Source organism: Chrysemys picta, chromosome 11 (genome assembly GCF_011386835.1).
Source record: "Chrysemys picta bellii isolate R12L10 chromosome 11, ASM1138683v2, whole genome shotgun sequence".
Lineage (NCBI taxonomy): Eukaryota > Metazoa > Chordata > Testudines > Emydidae > Chrysemys > Chrysemys picta.
The window spans coordinates 58,537,244-58,562,633 of NC_088801.1; the positions used below are offsets into that span (position 1 = coordinate 58,537,244).

Consider the following 25,390-nt stretch of genomic DNA (forward strand, 5'->3'; position numbering starts at 1 on the left):
TTAAATAGCTTTAGCTCTTTTGTGATTTCAGCTCTTAGTGATTTCAGCTAGTAGTAGGGGAGCCCCAGTGCTGGTGCACTATTGGCCCAAAGTGAACTCAGCTCAGCAGTTTGTAACTAGACTCCTAAGGGAATCAAAGTTAGCTCTGACAACAGTGGAGAGAGGAGGTAGTGCAATTGGTGTTTCAACCCCCTCGGGGAGGGGGCCACACCATCAGGTACAAATACCTGTCCCCATCCTCTCTCAATTCACTGGGTTTTGTAACCCATGCCCCTTGACAAGCAAATGCTACTTAGGTAATGGTGAATGACTCACTCAGTCCTTCTGTCATACAACAGTTCCACTGGCCTTGATTCACAGAATCAGGGTAACAAAACTTTATTCTTCCTGCCCCAATAACAGAGAAACTGGGGATCCCACACCAGCCAAAGTAACCACTTTGAGTTGCTGTGGTTTCATGCCAGGCGAGTGGGTGTGCCTATGCAAACAAGATCAGCCCCTGGAGTTCTTTTCCACCCTCGCCATAATTCACCACCAGATGTCAGGGTAGAGCTCATCCTGACTCTGCTTACATCTATATATATATAAAAATACAAGTGAATTCCAGCTACCCTTACACTGAAGGGTGGCAGTCAAAATATAATTCAGACTGGGTAGGAAAAATTTTAGCCAATGATATGAGGGCAAATCTCTACTCAGACAAAATGTGCTATGGGATCTTTAATGTCTACTCAGGATAGACAGGTCCTCCATTTATATCATATCTTCCAAATGACTACCACCACTCATCACTTGAAGATAAAATGAAACCCTGACCACCTGGTAGCCAATAGGAGTTTTGCCATGGATTTTAATGGAGCCAGCATTTCACCCATTGAGTTAAAGAGCACAGAGAGTTAATCCACCTACATCAGAAATGTGAAGAGCTGAGCTGACCCCTGCTGAGATTTGAACTAATGGTTTCAGGGTGTTATGGTATTTCAAACCCTAAGTACAAACATCAACATTTCATTCTATGAAAATGCAATTAATTTTTAAAGAATAAACACCTTTACCTCAGTTCCAGACAGCTGCTCTTCCTGTAACTGTGAATCAGCTTCAGGTGAGAAAAGAATAATTAGAAACTATATACATTCTTAATCTTACTAACAAGATATGATGTGCATCACAAGCAGAAAAAATGTTTAAATTCTAATTTATTCTTAATAAGTTTAAGGGACACTGCCAAGTTATACAAAGCAGGTAAAAAACTGATTTACTTTGTAAATTTCATCTCCTAAACTAGTTAGATCACCAGGCTGACTAGATAATAAATTTCAACAGATTACTTTATGCAATTTCACCTATAACTACTGAGATACCTACTAACAATATACTCTTTAAATATTTCCTTTACAGATTTGAAACATTCAATTCTAATGCCTTTATTATGTTATAGTAATAACTGACAAAACATCAGTCTTATTCACAAAAGGCTGACTTGTATTCCAATCACTTGATTTACTTCTTTATACTGAACATACTGGATATTTGCCAACATGAGAAGTATAGTCCCCTATCTCTGTATGTAATTTTACTGTGTACTGCTTAATAATAACTGAAAACACACACCAGGGTAGATTTTTGCTTTGGTCAAATCTCATATGTAATAACATGTCCAATACAATTCATAAAACTGAATGTAACAGCTCACAATAGGTCATCTACAACACCTGGTTACTGATAACTCATATGCATAACCTCCCAATATTCACACCAATTCTAGCAAGTCATCCATTGACTAATCATTACCATAACAAATAGCCTGTCACAAACCTTAAAATTCACCTCAAAGGTTTGCATGGCAGTATCTCTAAAACACATGGCATCTCCCTAAATTATAAGGAAAAACAACTTAAAACTGAACTAAGACCAAAATTTGGAGCACATATTTTGACTCTGACTAAGACTATTTCCCTTCTCTAATATGGCCTCTTTAGTTATTTAATTCATAATCATTTATATATACACACCAACTATACTTAAAATTGTGAGCAAAGAGAATTATATATTTTGCATCAGTAAGAGGCTCAAAAATTGCAGTTTTTGGCACTGTCCTTGCCACTTGCCATTTTTTAAAATATGAAATACTGATGTTCTCCAAACCTGATGTGTCAGAACAGCTTCTGATTACTTCCTCAGTAGCATGTTGTATCTTTCCAACCATTTCCTTGAAGCGAGAAGCCTAAAACCCAAAAAAGGTGAAAAGTGGAAGGTTATTTGTCAGTATCGTATCTGAATTTCTCCTCCTGAGTTATCTTCATTACAGAGTCACACTTTTTGATGTGCAAATTCTCAGAGACGTGTAGAGACATTTTAAATCTGTCAAGTGAGCTCAAACTGTAGCTCTGTATGTTGTTAATAAACTCTAGAAAGAGACCATTTCTTATTACAACTTTTCTTTTCATTAGCTCATTCTGTCAAACATAAGCCAAAGACACAAAAGGAAGTCTCTTCTTGCTAGGTGAAGTTCAAGAGGGGGAAGCAAACTACTGAGATTAGTGCAGATGGCAGTTACTTTTATTTTGTATGCACAATGATTTTAATAATTATAATAATAATATAATTCCTTGCCAAAAGTTAATTTAGAATGGTGTTAAGGTTGAGGGTACATTTCAGTAATCTAGAATAAATACATTATATGGATTATTACAAACTGGCCCAGTATTGCTCGGTATGGTCACTAGTCAGTTGTAAGTGGACCCAATTGCAGGGTTACTATCACTTGCTTCTAAGTCAACTGAGTCTGGGCACATTCAGTGTTTCTAGCTCTGGGGTCTTAGAACACATCTATAGGGTCCAACCCTGATATTCTATGATTCTAAGTGGTTTGAAGGGACCTCAGGAGGTCATCTAGTCCAACCCCCTGCTCAAAGGAGGACCAATCCCCAACTAAATCATCCCAGCCAGAGCTTTGTCAAGACTGACCTTAAAAACCTCTAAGGAAGGAGAGTAACTGGGTAACCCATTCCAGTGCTTCACCACTCTCCTAGTGAAAAAGTTTTTCCTAATATCCAACCTAAACCTCCCTCACTGTGACTTGAGACCATTACTCCTTGTTCTATCATCTGGTACCACTGAGAACAGTCTAGATCCATCCTCTTTGGAACCCCCTTTCAGGTAGTTGAAAGCAGCTATCAAATCCCCCCTCATTCTTCTCTTCTGCAGACTAAATAATCCCAGTTCCCTCAGCCTCTCCTCATAAGTCATATGCTCCAGCCCCCTAATAATTTTTGTTGCCCTCCGCTGGACTCTTTCCTATTTTTCCACATCCTTTTCTTGTAGTGTGGGGCCCAAAACTGGACACAGTACTCCAGATGAGGCCTCACCAATGCTTAATAGAGGGGAATGATCACGTCCCTCGATCTGCTGGCAATGCTCCTACTTATACAGCCCAAAATGCCGTTAGTCTTCTTGGCAACAAGGGCACACTGTTGACTCATATCCAGCTTCTCATCCACCGTAACCCCTCGGTTCTTTTCTGCAGAACTGCTGCCTAGCCACTCGGTCCCTACTCTGTAGCAGTGCATGGGATTCTTCCATCCTAAGTGCAGGACTCTGCACTTGTCCTTGTTGAACCTCATCAGGTTTCTTTTGACCCAATCCTCTAATTTGTCTAGGTCCCTCTGTAGCCTATCGCTACCCTGCAGCGTATCTACCACTCCTCCCAGTTTAGTGTCATCTGCAAACTTGCAGAGGGTGCAATCCACGCCATCCTCCAGATCATTAAGGAAGATATTGAACAAAACTGGCTCCAGGACTGACCCTTTGGGCATTCTGCTTGATACCGGCTGCCAACTTGACATGGAGCCATTGATCACTACCCATTGAGCCTGATGATCTAGTCAGCTTTCTATCCACCTCATAGTCCATTCATCCAGCCCATACTTCTTTAACTTGCTGGCAAGAATACTGTGGGAGACTTGTCTGATGCTCATCCATTGAAAGTGGGGCACCACCACCCAGCCACCCTAGACCTCCAAACCAGAGTCTCTGAGAAACGGAAGATCTTCCAGGAACTCCCAGTCACTTATACATGTTTGCCCAGAGTTCCACGTAGGCTGTGGGCACGCTGGGCTTCTAGTTTATCCGATCTGGAACAATGAGGCAGGAAAACAAGGCACACAGGTTTCGCAAAAGAATTTCTTAACCAACAAGATTTTACGGTTAAAGTACTCGAGAGAGATACCGATCTCTGAAAACAACAAAAGTTCTGAGAAGCATCCTCCCCATTTCTCATCTCCAAAGTTTGTCAGTGTTTCTAGCTAGGCAAAGTACACCCTGCACGTCCTTCTTATATATCAGTGGTCCCCAAACTGTGGGGCATGCTCCCCTAGGGGGGCATGGAGGAACGTTCGGGGGGGGCAGGGCCTGGGCCAGCTCCTACGGGGGGCAGGGAGGGAGTGCCACCAAGCCCTGCTCCACCCCCATCTCTGCTATGGCCCTGGCTCCTGGATGCGGCTCCGCTCCTGCTCCTGCCCCCAGCCTCAGCCCTGGCTGTGGCTCCATTCCCAGCCCCAGCCCTGCCCCCAGCTGTGGCCACAGCCTCAGTCTCCTTACCCCTGTCCACGTGCCCACCCACCCCGCCCCCAAGTTGCGGCCCTACTCCCAGGGGGAGGCCCAGATAGGGTAAGCGGGAGGCATGACAGTGAAAAGCTTGAGGACCACTGTTATATGTGGTGATAATTGGCCCTCATGCACAGAGCACAACCCTGCACTTAAGTACAGTCTCTCTCTGAGCTATGTGCTTAAACCAAGAGCTACAGACTGCCCCCAGTAATCATGCTTGCCCCATCCCCCATGTGGGTGTTTCGGTAGAAGGCCCATTGTTCCATGGGGATGAGCAAGCAGTTGAGAATCATTCAAAATCCCAGAATGCAATCTTAATAGCGCTTGGTGACAGTCCTTTAAGGAGATTTGAAACACTTTGCAGGGCAAGGCAATTATGTGAAATTCAGTAAAACAGGCAGATTTTGAGGAAGTTTAGATGTGTTCAACGCAATATAAAGTGACGTTCATAATCTGTTTCCCCGCCAACTGTGTGCAGGGAGAAAGAAAGAGAGAGAATGATGTTATTATCCCCAAATCAAGCATTATAAACCCATGAAATTCAAAGTTAAGATTAAATTTAAAAGAAACTCTAAACACTTAAAGTATGGAAATGTTATGTTAGGGCACCCAAACAACCTTAACTCTGTCCTGTTAGCTACTTGAGTGGGTTAAACAGAAAGACCAGCATCAATTCATCTGTTACTAATAAGTGACTTAGAAGGATAGTGTTTGAGAAATACTCACATGCACTAACATGTTCTCAAATTTGTACTGAGCTTAACATAAATCCAAAATTTAATGAAAATTAGTCTTATTTAATGGTAATGTTTCACCAATATGAAAAGCAACAATAATAAAGTGTACACAGAATGCTTTCTACGTGCTCTCTAGTTACCATATTCTGCTCTGTTGTCATTTTAGGTCCCCTTTTCATGATGAGTTGGTCTAAATACTCAGCCTTTTCGGGCCATGTTTTCAGACCCCGATATTCCTTTTTCATTTTTTCCAATCTAAAGTGAAGAATCAGTCAAGACATTTATATCTAACCTTGCAGGGTTGTTCATCAGTGACTACAGCATGTAACTAAGGAAAAGGCCAAAGAACTTATTGCATGAACTCACATTTTTTGGCATTTACAATTGCTGTACAGTTAAAAAACATAAGAACTCTAGATTCAGTACACATATATCACTACAATAGACATTTTCCTCACCAACTCACTTTGTTTTAAGGACAGTCCCACCAGTGCAATTTCAAGGGTATTCTTCCACTATGCTGTCAGACAGACAGAGGTGACAGCAATTACAACTAAGATGCTCATCAAAGAGGTCATCCTCTTCTCATTCCTATTTGCTCCTCTTCTTTGAGTACTTCCAGAAATGACTGTAGCACATTAGCTTTACTCTGGTTCTACCTTTATTTATAAGAACAACTCTCTATCTATTTCCTAACAAAATCTTTTCTGGGTGAATGTCTGCACTGGTATAATCAAGTCATAGTAAAATTAGCAGATAAAGAGAAAAATTGCATGTGACTGTGCTGCCATCAGTGTAGATTGTGAAGCATGATTCTGCACAGCATGAAGGCAGAAACAATAAGTACCTACTCATGCCCCCATATCAAATCTATTACTACTACTTTTTTAAAGAACAATGAGGCTAAGGGCACAATGAGGCTAAGGGCACAAGTTAAATAAGAAGGAATCCATTTTGTCTCCTCTGTACAAAAGTGCACATTTCTTGCCTTTTTCGAGGAGACGTTCTATTCAGAACACTCTGAAGCATTTCTAAACCATCAGAAGGCACATCAGATTTTGTAGGAATATCCTTCTCAAGAGTCTCTTCTCTCACATTCAGGTCTGGGGATAAGAATGCTGGGTATCCCATGTGTTGTGATGTGGTAATATTACTGCAATAAAACAAACCTTTATAAGATCAGTAGTAAAAGAAAATTGTGTAAGGATAATGCACAAATCATCTTTACAAAAACAATGAATAATCTCTATGCTACTTCAGGGTCACTGTAATGTCACAGGTAATAAATTAGATGTTTTCCCCCCCACAGGACCTTAGATATTAAGATTTTATTTTGGAAGAGGAAGAGAAGTCCCTCATCTCATAATGATGACCGATGGCTCCAAAGTGATTCTTCTTGAATTAAAAAAACAATGCTATAGCTATGGTTAAGAAAGCATGCTGTATAAGTCATTGTTTTCACACACTTTCTGAAAAAATGACCTTTAGTTTGAAATTTCTCATGCTCTCTCTCAGCTAAGAGAAAAATCATTTTATAATTATTTATAAAATTCTATTTTGTAAAGATCCATTATCAGACTGTAAAAGCAGTATTTTTCATGCTTCATGATTTTTGTACTCAGAACATACCCTCACAGCAGTGATTTCCATGGCCTATTGTGTCATTGGGAACACCAAACAATTTTGATGGTTGTACATTAATTTATTTTTAAATTATGAAATGTTTGCCATTTGGCTTTGCATTTTGGAGCCATCCCATCAGCCTGCATGGCCATGGTGACAGTATTATGTCACAAGCAGACAAATAGACATGTTGAGATGATTGACAAGTTTCTGGACTAAACTGATGGTTCTGACCATTTTCAACGTGTTATCATGATACCATGTCTGTGACTCAGTCATGAACCTCTGTTCTCCTGCTGATAGTGTAGGGGAGAGATAGAGAGAGAGAGAGAAGAGCCATAATACCTCTGTAGGAATGGAAGAAGGTTGTCAGGCCCATTCCATAGTTAGGGCTCAGAAAGCACATGTACAACAGATGGGAGCCTTGACTGGTAGCTTTCATACCCAGACACTAAGTCTGCAAGAAAGAAGTCAGTGTTCTGCTCACTCTGCCTGTGAATGAAGTGCCAATCACTAAGAATCAGATCCTGCAACAGAATCCATATGAGCAGACCCTGTGCTTGCATGGAGCCCAGCTGACTTCAATGGGGCTATAGAGGTACACTCCTGCAGATCCTGTTGCAGGATCTGGCCCTTAGCAAGTACTCCATACAGTCAGGGAGCTCCACTGGCCGTTACTGAAGTGTTATGGTTGCAGAGGTGGGGGAAAGGAGAAAATCCTGGGGAACTCTCCTTTCCTTTCCTCCTTGCCTTCATGCAGAATAGATGAGAGGAAGACAAAGAAGTATGATCCTAATTCCTCCAATTTAGGTTGACTATTAGAAAATTTATTTCCCCAGTGATGCAGAAAGTATGATTGCTGAATGAATAGTACTTACTTGCAATAGTTACATTATGAAATGTCATATAAACAACACATGGACAGACACACAGATGTCCATGGTATTTTTAAATATCATTAACAAAAATAATTCTTAAGAACCTTTGAGGATCTGTTCTGTCTTCAGGTGGTGGAATCCGAATAAACATGGAATGTTTAGTGGTCTTCCGAAGATCTGCTGCAGAATGTTTCAGCTACAGAAGGAAAATACTGCTATTAAAGTGAATAATTAGCATTGATATTGTAGACAGTACTACCCAACGATTTGATGAACTCGGGAAATATCTGAAACCTTCAATAAAACCAGAGAGACTGAAAAATTTGGGAGGACACAAGAAAAAGCTGTACAGTGAGCAAGTGAGAATAAGGTACTGTTTTGCTAATAATTTATCAAAGCCAATTACTGAAACCAATTTGTGGGTTGCATAGTACTATAACTGAAATATTTTGTAAAACCCACTCACATGGTTCCTATTATAGAAAGATGTTAGTTCCTCCATAATTAAGGCTAAAGTTAGTTTCTCATTAGAAGACCGATTTTCAAAACCAAACCTTATCTCACTAAAAACAAACCAACCTATCTGAAATTTCTTATGCCACATCCCATTCTAGGAAAGAAACTTTTGAGAAAGTTTGGGACAAATCACACAAGGAATATTACAGACATGGGGGTATAAAAACTTCTAGGTCATTCAAATTTCAGATTTTTCTAATGTCTTTTTGGCTTATCTTGGCCTTTTATATTGCTGAAAAAGATTCACTTAAAAAAAAAAAAACATCAAGCTTCAGTTCTTCAAGAGTTCCTGAGAAGAAGTGTTTTTTCCATAAGTTTTATGGGGATGTGTGACAGGGTATACCAGGCCTTCATGGTTCCCTGCTGGAGGCCCTGTGCTCAGTAGTAACACACCCACCCCAGGAAAGAAGCTGCGAAGGTGCATCCTCCAGGCCTGCCTAGAGAGGCTGCATGGAAGCAGCCAATCTTAGGCCAGCTGGATGATGGATGATAAAAGGAGATGCAGGGCCTTAGCAGGTCAGTTCCTAGCTGAGATTACAGGAGCAAGGAAGGATGTGCCTCTCTGGCCAAAGAAGCTTGAGGGACAGTCAGAGTTTGGTTCTGGCTGCATTTTGCTTAAGCTTGGAGAAAGAACCTGAGAACTTTAACTCTAATGAACGGGCTGAATATAAAAGTGCCAGGTGGGAAGAGGCCCAGGGAACAAGCACAATTAATTGAAGTGAGTGGTATGTAGCTGCTGTTTATAGGGTCCTTGTGTTGAAAGCTGGAGTAGTGGGTGGGCCCTTGTTCCCCCAACTGCTCACCAGTGAAGTAGTCAAAACCCGGAGAAGAGCACAAGGCTCCTTTGGAAGCCTAAGTGAAGGGATGAATTTAAAGGGCCCAGACAGAGGGCTGAAGACACTGGTGAGGGCAGATACACAGTTTTGTTGGACTCTCTGCAACCCCAGAAGGGGTTTATTTTGACTGGGTGACCTGGCTGGAGGGCCAAGCCACTGAAGACCTGCCAGGCAAGGCTGACAACCAACAAAGGGGTGCCAGGAGCAGGAAAAGGCCTAAATACCACAAGCAGCAGCAGGCACTTACAAGGTGAGCATTCCCCATTATAGGATATATGTAGAAAGTGTAGAGATAATTATAATTATTGTGGGCTGGTGCGCTGATGTGGGACGGAGCATTGCACAAAGTCTGCTTGGATCAGCAGGATGGTCACTCAGCCCTTCTTGCCTGAGTCTTGATGGCAATCCCATTCTGTGAAGGGTGTTAGTTTTAGCCCCTCTGGGGTGTATGGGTTTCCCCTTATGCTTGGTGGGGGCTAGCTGGTTCTGGTCCTCCGGGAGCTTGAAAATCCCTTTTGGTTCTTAAGCCTCTGTTGAGGGAACAATAGGGGAGCCCAGAGCCATCCATTTCTCTGGATTCCAGCCAGGACCCTTAAACCAGGCAGGCAGAATCAATCCTCAACAATTTCTCCTGCCATACCCTGAACCTTTTCCTACTTCCTCAGACTGTGGTTCCAGTCATACCTTCTTTAAGGTGTTGTCTCTGGGTGGCTTTTCACCTGTTTGCTGGCAGGACTTTCCTTCTCTAGTCTCAGAGTAGCAGCCGTGTTAGTCTGTATCCGCAGAAAGAACAGGAGTACTTGTAGCACCTTAGAGACTAACAAATTTGTTAGTCTCTAAGATGCCACAAGTACTTCTTCTCTAGTCTGTTTGCTCCTCTGACAGCTGCCCCACCCCACTGCTTCTTCTATTCTCTGAGTGCTGAGAGGATGCCAACTGGCTCTGGCTGGCAGTTGCTGCATTATCTCCTTGGTGGCCAGACCAGCATGGGGGTTTATTCACCCCACAACAGACTTCCCCCCCCCCTTTGGATGGAAGCATTCTCTGCGGAAGAAGTGCTCCCCACTTCTTGGGAGAAGAAATCCTCATTCTTGTTTTGACAGCCAGGGCAATGCTCAACTGAGGAGGAGGAGGATTGTGGGCCAAGGTAACACTTCATTACTCTTGTGTTTATTTCTTTCATGTAGTGCAATCATTTTAGTGGGGTGTGGTCAGTCACCAGCTTAAAGTGGTTGCCTTGTAGATGGTATCTTAGTGTCTCAATAGCCCACTTCACTGCAAGGCACTCCTTTTCAATTATTATGTACAGTAACTCCTCACTTAAAGTCGTCCCGGTTAACGTTGTTTCATTGCTGATCAATTAGAGAACATGCTTGTTTAAAGTTGCGCGGTGCTCCTTTATAACGTTGTTTGGCAGCCGCCTGCTTTGTCCACTGCTTGCAGGAAAAGAAGCCCGTTGCAGCTAGCTGGTGGGGGCTTGGAACCAGGATGGGCCGGCAGCCCCCACATCAGCTCTCCACTCCCCTAAATTCCCTGAGCGGCAACCGCCCAGCAGGCTATCAATTGCTGGGCAGTTCAGCTGTCCCTCCCCTCACTGCCATGTGCTGCTCCTTCCCTCTGCCTTGGAGCTGCTCCTGGGAGCTCCTGCTTGCTGTGCAGGGGGAAGTGGGGGAGAAGAAGGGTGCTAATGTCAGGGTGTCCCCCTGCTCCTGCCCCCCCGCTTACCCCATCTCCATAGAGCAGGGGGGGATAGGACAGGGCTCAGGATGGAGGGAGCTTGCTGGCAGCAGCTTGCTGATCTACTTAAAATGGCAATGCACTTAGAGTGGGGTCAGCGTACTTAAAGGAGCAATGTGCATCTCTCTCTCTCTCACACACAGGGTGTATGTCACTGTCTCTCTCTGCCATGCTGTCTCCCTTCCCTCCCTTCATGCTGCCTTGTAGAATGTGAGGCTACATTAACAATGTGTTAACCCTTGAGGGCTCAGCTGAGTGCTAGTTCATCATTTAGCAGTAAGGCATTCCCTGGGAAATATCCCACCCTCGTCCACCCTCTGACTCCACCACCTCAACCAAGCTTCACAATCATCATTGCTGTGTACACTATTAAATTGTTTGTTTAAAACTTATACTCTGTGTGTGTGTGTGTGTGTGTGTGTGTGTGTGTGTGTATGTACACAAAATATAGTCCCTGGAACCTACCCCCACCCCACATTAATTCTTATGGGGAAATTGGATTTGCTTAACATTGTTTCACTTAAAGCAGCATTTTTCAGGAACATAACTACAACGTTAAGCGAGGAGTTACTGTATGGTTTTCCACAGGAGAGTAACTAACAGAAACTTGATGGAATGAGGACAATCAGTGAGACACAGTAATACCACGGTACAAAATATATCAGAAGGACAGAACAGGTCGTGCTGGTGGGGAAGTGGCACTATATGTGAAAGAAAGGGAAGAGTCAAATGAAGTAAAAATCCTAAATGAACCAAACTGTACCATAGAATCTCTATGGACAATAATTCCATGCTTGAATAATAAGAATATAGCAGTAGGGATATACTACCAACCACCTGACAAGGATAGTGATAGTGACTGTGAAATGCCCAGGGAGATTAGAGGCTATAAAAATAAAAAACTCAATAATAATGGGGGATTTCAACTATCCCCATATTGACTGGATACATGACACCTCAGGATGGGATGCAGAGACAAAGTTTCTTGACACTTTAAATTACTGCTTCTTGGAGCAGCTAGTCCTGGAACCCACAACGGGAGAGGCAATTCTTGATTTAGTCCTAAGTAGAGCAAGGATCTGGTGCAAGAGGGGAATATAGTCGAACCACTTGGTAATAGTGACCATAATATAATTAAATTATATATGTGGTGGGGAAAACACCACAGCAGCCCAACATGGTAGCTTTTAATTTAAGAAAGGGGAACTCTACAAAAATGAGGAAGTTGGTTAAACAGAAATTCAAAGGTACAGGGCCAAAAGTGAAATCCCTGCAAGCTGCATGGAAATTTTTTTAAAGACACCATAATAGAGGCTCAATTTAAAAGTATACCCCAAATTTAAAAACGTAGTAGGAGAACCAAAAAAGTGCCACCGTGAAATTGCAGAACTACTAACGGTGGTATGTAACCTATCATTTAAATCAGCTTCTGTACCAGATGACTGGAGGATAGCTAATGTGATGCCAATTTTTAAAAAAAAGCTCCAGAGGTGATCCCAGCAATCACAGGTGCCGGCTTCCAACTTTCCCCAGGGGTGCTCAACCCCCGCTTAGTCCTAGGCCCCACCCCACCCTCTTCCCCCAGGCTCCCACCACTGATCTGCCTCTTCCCACCCCCGCCTTGCCTCCGCCCACCCCCACCTCTTCCTGTCCCGTTCCGCCCCTGCCCCCAAGTGTGCCCTGGGGCACTCACAGAGTCAGCGCTTATGCTGCCAATTACAGGCCAGTAAGCCTAACTTCAGTACCGGGAAAACTGGTTGAAACTATAGTAAAGAACAGAATTATCAGACACATAGATGAACATGATTTGTTGGGGAAGAGTCAACATGGTTTTTGTAAAGGGAAATCATGCCTCATCAATCTACTAGAATTCTTTGAGGGGGTCAACAAGCATGTGGACAAGGGTGATCCTGTGGATACAGTGTACTTAGATTTTCAGAAAGCCTTTGACAAGGTCCCTCACCAAAAGCTCTTAAGCCAAGTAAGCTGTCATGGGATAAGAGGGAAAGTCCTCTCATGGATCAGTAACTGGTTAAAAGATAGGAAACAAAGGGTAGGAATAAATGGTCAGTTTTCAGAATGGAGAGAGGTAAATAGTGTCCTTCATGGGTCTATACTGGGACCAATACTATTCAAAATATTCATAAATGATCTGGAAAAAGGGGTAAATAGTGAGGTGGCAAAATTTGCAGATGATACAAAACTACTTAACTATCTTAAGTCCAAAGCAGACTGCGAAGCGTTACAAAGGGATCTCACAAATCTGGGTGAGTGGGCAACAAAATAGCAGATGCAACAGAGTCCTGTGGCACCTTTAAGACTGACAGATGTATTGGAGCATAAGCTTTCGTGGGTGAACGTCCACTTCGTCGGATGCATGCACCCACAAAAGCTTATGCTCCAATACATCTGTTAGTTTTAAAGGTGCCACAGGACTCTGTTGCTTTTTACATATCCAGACTAACACGGCTACCCCTCTAAAAATAGCAGATGAAATTCAATGTTGATAAATGCAAAGTAATGCACATTGGAAAATATAATCCCAACTATACATATAAAATGATGGAGCCTAAATTAGCTGTCACCACTCAAGAAAGAGATCTTGGAGTCATTGTGGATAGTTCTCTGAAAACATCCACTCAATGTGCAGCGGCAGTCAAAAAACCTAACAGAATGTTGGGAATCATTAAGAAAAGGATAGATAATAAAACAGAGAATATCATATTGCCTCTATATAAATCCATGGTACACCCACACCTGAATGCTGCCTGCAGATGTGGTCACCCCATCTCAAAAAAGATGTATTGGAATTGGAAAAGGTTCAGGAAAGGGCAACAAAAATGATTAGGGGCATGGAACAGCTTCCATATGAGGAGAGATTAATAAGACTGGGACTTTTCAGCTTGTAAAAGAGACGACTGAGGGGGGATAAGATAGAGGTCTATAAAATAATGACTGGTGTGGATAAAGAAAATAAGGAAGAGTTATTGACTCCTCCTCATAACATAAGAGCTAGAGGTCACCAAATATAATTAATAGGCAGCAGGTTTAAAACAAATAAAAGGAAAAAAGCAACAAAGAGTCCTGTGGCACCTGATAGACTAACAGATGTATTGGAGCATAAGTTTTCGTGGGTGAATGTGGGTATTCACCCACAAAAGCTTATGCTCCAATACGTCTGTTAGTCTATAACGTGCCACAGGACTCTTTGTTGCTTTTTACAGATCCAGACTAACACGGCTACCCCTCTGATAAATAAAAGGAAGTATTTCTTCACACAACACACAGTCAACCTGTGGAACTCTTTGCCAGAGGATGTTGTGAAGGCCAAGATTATAACAGATTCAAAAAAGAACTAGCTAAATTCATGGAGGATAGGTCCATCAGTGGCTATAAGCCAGGATGGACAGGGATGGTGTCCGTAACTTCTGTTTGCCAGAAGCCGGGAATGGACGAAAGGGAATGGATCACTTGACGATTACCTGTTCTGTTCATTCCCTCTGAAGCACTTGGCATTGGCCACTGTCATAAGACAGGATACTGAGCTAGATGGACCTTTGGTCTGACCCAGTATGGCCATTCTTATTGTGACGAGTTGGATCACAGAAACCCCCTTGGGGCTGCCAACTGATGTGCCAAGAGTACTTCTGCCCCTGCTTTCCCTGCCAGCTTGGGACTCCAGCACCCTGTCTTGTTGAGCCAGATACGCCAGTCTTCTGCAACACAGACCCAGAGTCTGAACCACGTGCCCCAAAGCTGCAGACTTAACTGAAAGCTTCAGTGGCCTGCCTGGTTTGAGCCAGACCCACTAGCCTGCTGCAAACCCAGACCCAGGTCTGAACCACATCCCCTAATAGCTGTAGGCTTAATTGAAAGCAGGTTAAGAAGTGTTCCTGTCTTTAACACTCAGATGGCCAACTCCCAATGGGGTCCAAACTCCAAATAAATCCATTTTATCCTGTATAAAGCTTATACAGGGTAAACTCAAATTGTTCGCCCTCTATAACACTGATAGGGAGATATGCACAGCTGTTTGCCTCCCCAGGTATTAATACATGCTCTGGGTTAATTAATAAGTAAAAAGTGATTTTATTAAATACAAAAAGTAGGATTTAAGTGGTTCCAAGTAGTAACAGACAGAACAAAGTGAATTACCAGCAAAATAAAATAAAGCATGCAAGTCTAAGCCTAGTACAGTAATAAAACTGAATACAGATAAAATCTCACCCTCAGAGATGTTTCAATAAGTGTCTTTCACAGACTGGACGTCTTCCTAATCTGGGCACAATCCTTTCCCCTGGTACAGCCCTTGTTCCAGCTCAGGTGGTAGCTAGGGGATTTCTCATGATGGCCACCCCATTTGTTCTGTTCCACCCACTTATATATCTTTTGCATAAGGCGGGAATCCTTTGTCCCTCTAGGTTCCCACCCCTCCTTCTCAATGGAAAAACACTAGGTTAAAGATGGATTCCAGTTCAGGTGACATGATCACATGTCACTGTAAGAGTTCATTACCCACTTGCCAGCACACAGGTATACAGGAAGACTCAGAAGTAAAACAGAGCCAGCTACAGTCAATTGTCCTGGTTAATGGGAGCCATCAACATTCCAAACCACCATTAATGGCCCACACTTTGCATAATTACAATAGGCCCTCAGAGTTATATTTCATATTTCTAGTTTCAGATACAAGAGTTATACATTTATACAAATAGGATGACCACACTCAGTAAATTAAAAGCTTTGTAATGATACCTTACAAGAGACCTTTTGCATGAAGCATATTTTAGTTACATTATATTCACACTCATCAGCATACTTTCATAAAATCAAATAGAGTGCAACGTCACACTTATGTTCTTATGTACTCTCACAACTATTTTTAACAGCTCTGTTGCTATTACCAGAGCTATAGCACTTTGTAGAGGAACTGGTTCTGGTTAGCAGGTGACATAGTCAATGCCAGCCAGTATGTATTAATAACTGGCAGTACTCTTCTCTACAGGTGATGATGACATGTACTTCTACCCGCTTGAATGGGACTTCCACCAATAGAAGGGGAACCAATGTCACACTTGTTTGGGGATTTCCGGTTGGCGATCAGGACAGGAGGCACAACACTCTCTTATCTTCATATGGATTCTGGGCCAAAAGAAACAGGGTAATAGACGGCCGAGAGTTTTCTCCTGGCCCAGGTGGCTCACCATTAGTACCTGATGGGCCAACTTGAGTATTTCCTGCCTGAATATGTGGGATACAAAGAGTTGGATGTACAGTTCACCGTCAAGCGTACCCTGTGCTAGACGACAGAGTAAGTCTCCTCATAACTCAAAACAAGGCAAGTGAGTGGCTAATTCAGGTGTCACCACTTCCCCATCTATAAGAGCTATGCCTTCTTCATAGACTCTCCTGAAGGAATCTTCCCTCTGCTGTTTGACTTGCAGGTCAGATGATCCCTACAGCTTCCCCACATCCACTAGGTCTCGTTCCAGGTTTGGAACTCTAGGAATACCCATTCCAGTGGGAGTCGTCTGACTCACCCAGACAACAACGCTGGTCTCTTTTGCATAGGTCACGTCCCTCACATCTGGCAGTGCGTTTCTCATTCCTGGTGCGCCAGGCCTTCATTGGGGTAGGAAAAAGTCCTTGTCCTTGAAGGGAAAGAGGTCGCCCAGAGTCTGTTCTATTTCACCAGCCATCTCCATTCAGCTTCTCAAGAGCATCTGTAATAGTGTCTGAAAGTGAAGACAATCCCATCCCAACAGGATTGGGTAATACATGCTAAGCCTACCATGAGGTGGCCAGACTGTCCACCTCTGTTAGACGGACTTTAGTACAGGAGTAGTTCCTCATGTACCCATGGCGACACATTAAGGATACTGTGCCTTCTGAGTGGACTTCAGCTTTCCTCAGCAGATCTTCTCTCACTAGGGTTTCTTCACAACCTGAGTCCATTGGGGCTTATAACTCTAGCTTGTCAACATTCATTATGGTTGTCAATTTCAAACCGCCTAGCATTTGGTTGAGGCTGGGTAAAGAGAAGCCGGCCTCATAACTAGACTCTATGGTTGGGCAATCTTTCTTGATATGAACTTGTTCACACTGGAAACAGATCATCCTCACTAGTGAATCCTGTAATGGTGGGTGTGACATTCCTCTCTGGTGTTATCTGGACTGGTGATCTGCTAGGTCACTCCAAACCTTGACTTTGGGAGCCAGCCTTACCCTGCTCTGCTGTGAGAACACCCACTCCTGGGCTGTTCACGTACAGCCTCTGGCATGTAAGCTGCTGCTTGGATTGTGCAACCGAATGACACTAGTCAATATCTCCGGTCCCAGATACAACCCTAGGAATCTCCATCTTGCAGTGTCCAGTTATGCCCTCTGGACGCTGCAAGCTTATAGGAGTTCATCAGTTTAACAAAGAAATTGATATGCACCAGGCTTGTTATCCCAAGGGGAGTCTCTGACACGCTTCAAACCAAACGCACAGCTTCAGGTAGAATAAACAGATTTATTAACTATAAAGATAGATTTAAAGTGATTATATGTCAAAACATAAGTCAGATGTGGTCAAATGAAATAAAAGCAAAACGCATTCTAAACTGATCTTAACACTTTCAGTGCCCTTACAAACTTAGATGCTTCTCACCACAGGCTGGCTGGTTGCTCTCCAGCCAGGCTCTCCCCTTTGATCAGCACTTCAGTCGCTTGGTGTGGTGTCTGTAGGTGTAGGTAGAAGAGAGAGGAAGAGCATGGCAAACGTCTCCCCCTTTTATCGTGTCCTTTCTTCCCTCTTGGCTTCGCTCACTTCAGAGTCAGGTGAGCACTACCTCATCGCAGTCCCAAACTGACCAAAAGAAGGTGGGTGACTCACTCAAGAGTCCAACAGATCCGTTTGTTGCTGCGCAGGCCAGTGTCCTTTGTTCCTGTGAGGCTGGGCTGATGAGGTGTGAACTGCTGCTCCGCTCTTGGAGAGTTTTTGCCTGGGCTTGCTTTAAGCCATGAGGATACATTTTCAGCCTCATAACTATATACATGAAATTATAACCTATAACTTTACTATAACATCACTGTAACGACAATGCTCAGTGCATCATGAGCCTTCCGAAGACACCCAACATGACAAACTTTGCATTGGATACCACACAATCATATTATAAGGATGAACATGGGGGTGTAGGATGTTCCCACAAAGTACAGAATGTCACAGTAGGATAGTTGGGGTCTTGGTCTGGTGCGATCTTCAGAGTCCGCACTGTCAAGGGTGAGTCCAGCCCTGGTCTCAGAACAGCCATCCCCCCCACCTCCTTAAGGGCATCCCTAGTCCAACAAGAGGAGGCAGGCTCTGGCCTGCTGGGTCAGGTTTGTGGGGTATTACCCTCCAAATAGTTCCCTGCTAGCCTCACCACTTCTTCCAGAGTCTCTGGTTAGTACCTCTGCACACACCCTTGCACAGCTGTGGAGAAGACCCAGAGAAACTGTTCGAGGATGACCAGTTCACCTATCTGCTTGCTCATTCTAGCCCAGGGGTCGGCAACCTTTCAGAAGTGGTGTGCCGAGTCTTCATTTATTCACTCTAATTTAAGGTTTTGCGTGCCGGTAATACATTTTAACGTTTTTAGAAGGTCTCTTTCTATAAGTCTATATTATATAACTAAACTATTGTATGTAAAGTAAACAAGGTTTTCAAAATGTTAAAGAAGCATCATTTAAAATTAAATTAAAATGCTGATCTTACGCCACCAGCCTGCTCAGCTCGCTGCCAGCCTGGGGTTCTGTTCACCTAGGCCAGCAATGGGCTGATCAGGGCCTGCGGCCGGGACCCCAGACCTGGGGGGAGGTTGGGGGTGTTTCATGGATCAGGGCAGAGGGCTGAGGGAGGGGTTCAGGGCAGAAGGCTGGGATGTGTGTGGAGGGGAGTTCAGAGATCAGGGCAGAGGGCAGGGTGGGATGCAGGGCAGAAGGCTGGGTGTGTGGGGGGTTCAAGGGTCAGGCCAGAGAGCTGGGGGTTGTGGGGGGCACAGGGCAGAAGGCTAGGGGTGTGTTGGGGTGTGGGGGGTTCAGGGCAGAGGGATGGGGGTGTGTTGGGGTGGGGGGTTCAGGGCAGAGGGCTGGGGGGTGTAGGGGGTGCAGGGGAGAAGGCTGGGTGTGTGTTGGGGTGGGGGGGTTCAGGGCAGAGGTCTGGGGGGTGTAGGGGGTGCAGGACAGAAGGCTGGGGGTATGGGGGTGCAGAGGAGAAGGCTGGGTGTGTGTTGGGGTGGGGGGTTCAGGGCAGAGGGATGGGGGGTGTAGGGGGTGTAGGGCAGAAGGCTGAGTGTGTGTTGGGGTGCAGGGCAGAAGGCTGGGGTGCTCGGCTTGTGGGGGTGCTCCCAGCCCCCTGCCCTGAGCAGCTCACGGCAGGGGGCTGGAAGGGATATGCCCTGTTCCACCCCTTTCCCCCAGGCTCCGTCCCTACCTCTCTCTGCGTCCTCTACGGAGCGGTGTGCACGCTGCCACTCTTCCCCATCCCCCTCGCTAGGGCCACCAGCTGATTGGCCAGGGACCGAGAGTAGGCGGGGCAGGAAAGCACCACACTGGAGCGGGGGCGGGGGGAAGCTTGGCTGCCACAGAACCAAGCTTCTGCCTCCTGCCCCGACAGGGGAAAGCGGGGGGCGGGGGAGCTAAGTGGGGCTGGAGGCCGGGACCGCGTCAGGGGAGCTGCGTGCCACTCAGAATCAGCTTGCGTGCCATATTTGGCACGCGTGCCGTAGGTTGCCGACCCCTGTTCTAGCCTCAGGTCTCATCCACTTCCAGCTGACACCTTTGAATTTCTTTGTCAGTGCCTGCGGCTGCATGAATGTGCTACATCTCTGCTCTCTGAAATAGCAACAAGTCTCTTCACTTAATTGCAGCCAGTCAAATATGGCTGCCTTTACCATTGGGTAGTCAAGGACGGATTGTTGGTTGAGGGCCTGTGGTTCCCTGGTCAAAACAGAAGCGAGGTGGATGATCCAGGTCTCAGGGTCCCAGTGGGTGCAGGTGGTGAGGTGTTCGAAGATCTCCTAAAAGGCCTCCAGGTCATCCTCAGGTCCCATCTTGGACAGCACAGGACTGCTGGACCAACTCACCAACTATGCCGTAGCTCTAGCCAGTGCGGGTGGTGCTATCCTAAGTGTTGCCCCCATACATTTACCCAGCTGCTGTTGCTGGATGGCTACATATCCAACCTTTGTTGGCTCTGCTGTTGAGCCGTGGCCTGGGTGGCAGGCCTCCTGCTGTTGTCAGTGAGAGACTGTTTGCAGGTCATTTTGCCACTGCTGAGCCTGTAACAAGTGTAGCGTCAAGGTCTGCATCTGTTATTGTTGCTCCTGAGCCATTGCTTGCTGAATCAAGGCAGCAGCCCACTGCTGGGCTAGCAATCTGAGTGCTTCCTCCATCTTAGGCCTTACTGGGGGCTCAGACACAGTGAAACCCCACTTTTGGTACCACATATGGGCTGGTGTGCTACTGTATCAGTGCCCCTTTTGGTCAGACGCAACATTGCACAGAGTTTGCTCGGTCCAGCAGGACTGTGAGTCAGCTCTTCTTGCCCGAGTCTCTGTGGCAGTCCTATTCTGGACTATGAAGGGTGTTAATTTCAGTCCTTCTGTGATGTACATGTTTCCCCTTATACTTGGCGGGGGGCTAGCTAGTGTTGGTCCTCAGGGGGCCTGCAAACCCCTTTTGGTTCTTAAGTCTCTGTTGAGGGATTAGTAGTGGAACCCAATGCCAGAATCAGTCCTCAACAATTCCTCCTTCTGTACCCTGAGCTCCTTCCTACCTCTTTTGCTACTGAGGGCTACTTCAGCCTGTGGTTCCAGTCATCCTTTCTCTACAGAGTTGTCCCTGGGTAGCTTCTCACCAGTTTGCTGGCAGGACTTTCCTTCTCTAGTCTGCTTGCTGCTCTGGCAGCCACTCTGTCCCTCTGTTTCTCAGCTCTTTTATTCTCCTAGTTGCTGCGAGGATGTGCCAGTCAGCACTGGCTGGTAGTTGCTGCATTAACCCTTAGACCTCATGCCAGCACGGGGTCTATACACCCAGTGAAAGTGTATCAAAAGTACAAAACTCAAGTTATACTGTTATAATTTATTTGCTAGCTAGATGAACACCATATATATATATATATAATATAGTTTTAAGCATACAACTTTTTTTCATCTTCATCTCACTCAAATACCATATCTTTACAAAAGGATTCCCCATAAGGATTAATCCAAGCTTGGAAAATATCATCCCCAAATACAAATTTTTATGGAAGTTATAAATGTCTGAACTTTGGAATGGAATAGCTCTAGTCCAAAATTATAACAGATCAAAAAAAAGGTCCAAACCTGGTGCGAGTAGCCATATCCGAAACTTCCATAGCAGAACATAAACTCCACTTCTGCTGTGCAGAAAACCTGAAAATGTAACATTTTTCTCTTTTAAACGTAACAAGTAATTAACTCTTACAGCAAATACATTTACAAACAAGTTCCACGGTAAACAAGTACAAGTATGGTAAGCAAAGGGAAAAATACATGACATACCCTTTTTATTAACATGTTACTTATTTAATAGGCAATTCCTATTAGGGATAAAAAAAATCTCCACAGTTACTTTCCTATACAGTAACTGTTGTTCCTCAAGATGTGTTGTACGTGTACATTCCACTGTAGGTGTACATGCACCTAATGTACTTGAGTAAGAGACTTTTACTCGTCATACCATTGGGTAGTACGTGCACCCCTGCTATCCTTGTGTACCAAGCTGAGGGTATAAAGAGACGTGGTCACCATCTCCCTCTCTGTCCCTTCGCACAGCTGGTAAACTAAACTCAAAGCTGCAGGGAAGGTGGGAGGGTCACGGAATGTACATATGCACAATACATCTCAAAGAACAAACAGTTAGTGTACAGGTAAGTACATTTTTTTTCTCCTTTGAGTGATTGTGCAAATATATATTCCACTGTAGGTGACTCACCAGCAGTTTATTTACAAGTGGTAGGACTTCAGACTACTTCAAGAAGACTGCAATAATGACTTGCCAAAGTTGGCATCCTCTCAGGAAGCTTGAGTAATAGTGTAGTACTGTATATGGAGAAGGGATGTATAAATGACCACATTGCTGCTTTACAAATGTCTACTATAGCAATGTTGCTCAAGAAGGCTGATGAAGTGGAATGAACCCTAGTAGAGTAGGCTGTTATTCTCAGTGGCGGAGAGACCTTTGCCAGATCATAGCAACATTTAATACAATCTGACATCCAATGTGAAATACGCAGACCTATAACAGGTGGTCCTTTAATGCTCTCAATGTAGGCTACAAACATCCTGGGAGAGGATCTGAAAGTCCAAATAAAATGCCAGAGCACTCCGAACATCCAAGGTATGAAGCTTCTCTTCAGCCTTGGAAGAATGAGGCTTTGGAAAGAACACTGAAAGATGTTAGTCTGGTTGAGGTGGAATGGTAATATCACTTTGGGCATAAACTTAAGGATATGGGTAACTTATGGATACCAAGTGATGCAAAAAAGATGGAAAATCCATCCACTGCTGGGTGTACTGCATAAACGACCGTCAAATGGACTCTCACTGAACTGATAGCGAGACCAGAGGATTTACAATGCAGTAGGAGTCTCATCTCTATTCTATCAGCAGATAGCTGATAACATTCTTCCCAGATTTAAAACCTTTTCCATTTTGCTGCACATGTGGTGTTGGTGGAATCCTTTCTGCTGTTCACTAGAATGGTTTGGACGTCACAGGAGCAGACTTTCCTCACTGCTCAAATAAGATCTTCCATGCCAATAGGTGAAGAGACTGTAAATTGGGGCATAGTGACTTGCCTTGGTTTTGAGACAAGAGATCCTCGACCAGAGGAAGAGATATAGGTGCACGAATGGGGAGCTGATATAGATCTGTATACCAGTACTATCTTGGCCAGGTCAGGCAGGCAGGTGCTACAAGAATTAAGTTTGCCTTGGCTATTTTTCATTTCCTGATCACCCTCAGAATCAGAGTTACTGGAGGGAATGCATACAGTAGATGGTTCGACCAGGGAAGAAGAAAGACATCTGTCACGGAATCTGGGCTGTGACCTGCCCTGGAGCAGAAGCTCCTGCAGTTGCTGTTCAGATTGGTTCCAAAGAGGTCTATTATTGCACAACCCCTCTAACAGAAGATTTGCTGGAGAATATCCCTCCCTATTGACCGCTCATGATGGTCTCTGAAGTTTCTGCTGAGGGAATAATGTTCTTCACCCTGGAAGGTGAAAAGCCTTTAGCAAGCTATTGTTCTTTATACAGAAGTTTCACAAGTGGACTGCTTCTTGGCACAGCTGAGATGACCTCGCACTTCCCTGCTTGCTCAGATAAAACATAGCAGTGGTGTTCCTGCTGAGAACTTGAACCACCTGCTCCCTGACAGTAGTAATTATCATTTCACAGGCCCAACAAATAGCTTAAAGTTCCAGCACATTTACATGGAACAAAAGTTCCTGAGGCATCCAAAGTACTGGAGTCTGAAAGCTGACCCAGGTGGGCCCTCCAACCCCAGTGGATGCATCTGTTACCAAAGTCACAGTTTGTTCTGGTGGTAGGAAAGGAAACCCCTGCATACATTCTAAGGGTCTAACGACCAATTCAGGGACTGATCCGCTCGTGCAGTGTGCCCAGTGAATGTCTGCTTGGATGATATACTGAGTGAAGCCAGACCTGCAGACATCTGAGGTGCAGTCTGACATGCTGAATCATGTATGTGCACAAAGCCATGTGTCCCAACAGTTGTAGACACAAGTGCACTGTTGTCCTTGGGTTAGACTTGAGATTCTCACACAGAAAGACTATGGACCGGAACCAGTTCATCATTGGGAGGTAAGCCATGGCAGTTGTGGCATAGAGATCTGCCCCTATGAAACCTATTCGCTGTGTTGGTTGTAATATTGATTTCTCTACATTCAGGTTTCTTCTGGTAGTAAGATCTGTCCCGCATTTGGGGCTTAAACAGCTTCCTTTTTGTTACTGGGATATAGAAACCCAGCAAATGGACCACATGAGAATCTTTCAACATGCACATGGTGTCACTGGTCATCTGAGAAAACAGTTTAGCACCTTCAAACAGCAGATCTTCTATTGTATTTTGTAGATCTTTTGGGATGCCAGAGGTCTGCAATCAAGAAGAGCATCTCATTGAGATGGCTGAAGCCACTGAACATGACGTGGTATCTGACATGTCGATAATCACCTGGAGAGATATCTGTGCTGTGAGATGACTCTCAAAGACTAACTTCGAAAAGTGATCTCGTATTCTTTGAGCAGTTGTTCACAAATTTTGAAATTGCTGACTAGTTAATAAAGGTGCATTTGGACAATGCCAGGTCATTTGCAGGGCCGGCCCTAGCCATTTTTGTGCCCTATGCAGACCCCCCCCCCATGGGGACGCTGTGGGGGGCACCAGGCCTCTGTGGGTGGGGAGGGGAGCAGCTGGCCCCAGGCCTCTGCGGGGGGGAGGAGAGGTGGCTTGGGAGGCAGGGGGAAACCGCCCCCCAGCATGAGCCGGCGGAGCGGAGCAGGTTGGGGCTGGGTCGCTCCACTTCCTGCCGCCTGGTGAGTACAGGGCAGACCCGACCCCACACTCACGGGGCGGCGGTAAGTGGAGCGACCCGGGCCCAACCCGCTCCGCTCCCCTGGCTCCCAGGCTTGGGGGGCAGGGGAGAACCGCCCCCCAGCACTCACTGGCAGCGCGGCTGGGAGCCAGGGGAGCAGAGCAGGCTGGGGCCAGGTCACTCCACTTACCGATGCCAGTGAATGCAGGCCCGCTCTCTATTGCAGTCCTCAGGGGAGTGGGAGCGGGGTTGGGGTGGAGCAGGGGCAGGAAGAGGCGGGGCAGGGGTGGGGGCTTTGGGGAAGGGGTGCAGTGGGGGCAGAGTAGGGGTGGGAAGAGGCGGGGCTGGGGTGGAGCATGGGCGGGGGCCATGGGGAAGGGGTGGAGCAGGGCCTGCAGCAGCACACAGCTGCATACTTTGCATATGGGTAGGGACAGCCCTGGTCATTTGACACCCTCATTTGAAGTCTTGCAGTGGCATAAACCTTTCTACTGTACAAGTTCAGTCTCTTACTCCTTATCCTTCAGGGTAGCCAGAGAGTAAGACCGCCCTGAATGCTTGTGTACCACTGTGACCACTAAAGAGTCACGAAAGAAGCAATGTGGGTAAAAAAAAAATTCAAACTCTTGCTGGGGAACCTGATACCATCTGTACACTCATTTGGCAGTGGGTTGGGTAGAGAACCAGTGTCTCCCAAAGGGTCTTTGTGGAATCCAGCAAGACTTCATTAATGGGAAGGGCAATCGTTCCCAGAGTGGAAGTTTGTAAGATATCCAATAGTTTGTGTGGATTGTCCTGCACAAGATCCACCTGTATTCCCAGAGAAGTGGACACCCTCCTACTGAGACCT

The 25,390-nt window shown here is 45.1% G+C and overlaps 2 protein-coding genes across 2 annotated transcripts in view; both read right to left on the reverse strand.

Moving 5' to 3' along the window:
* Window positions 1-25,390, reverse strand: part of LOC135974151 (serine/arginine repetitive matrix protein 2-like) — a 994,828-nt gene that overhangs the window by 891,065 nt on the left and 78,373 nt on the right. The window lies entirely within an intron of this gene.
* Window positions 1-25,390, reverse strand: part of C2CD6 (C2 calcium dependent domain containing 6) — a 61,006-nt gene that overhangs the window by 20,860 nt on the left and 14,756 nt on the right. Inside the window, exons 8-14 of the mRNA XM_065561265.1 lie at window positions 23,958-24,101; window positions 21,288-21,356; window positions 7,951-8,042; window positions 6,303-6,498; window positions 5,486-5,617; window positions 2,146-2,224; window positions 1,056-1,096 (exon numbers count right to left, since the gene is read on the reverse strand). Of these exons, the coding sequence (XP_065417337.1) occupies window positions 1,056-1,096; window positions 2,146-2,224; window positions 5,486-5,617; window positions 6,303-6,498; window positions 7,951-8,042; window positions 21,288-21,356; window positions 23,958-24,101 (753 nt within the window). The remainder of the gene's footprint in view (window positions 1-1,055; window positions 1,097-2,145; window positions 2,225-5,485; window positions 5,618-6,302; window positions 6,499-7,950; window positions 8,043-21,287; window positions 21,357-23,957; window positions 24,102-25,390) is intronic.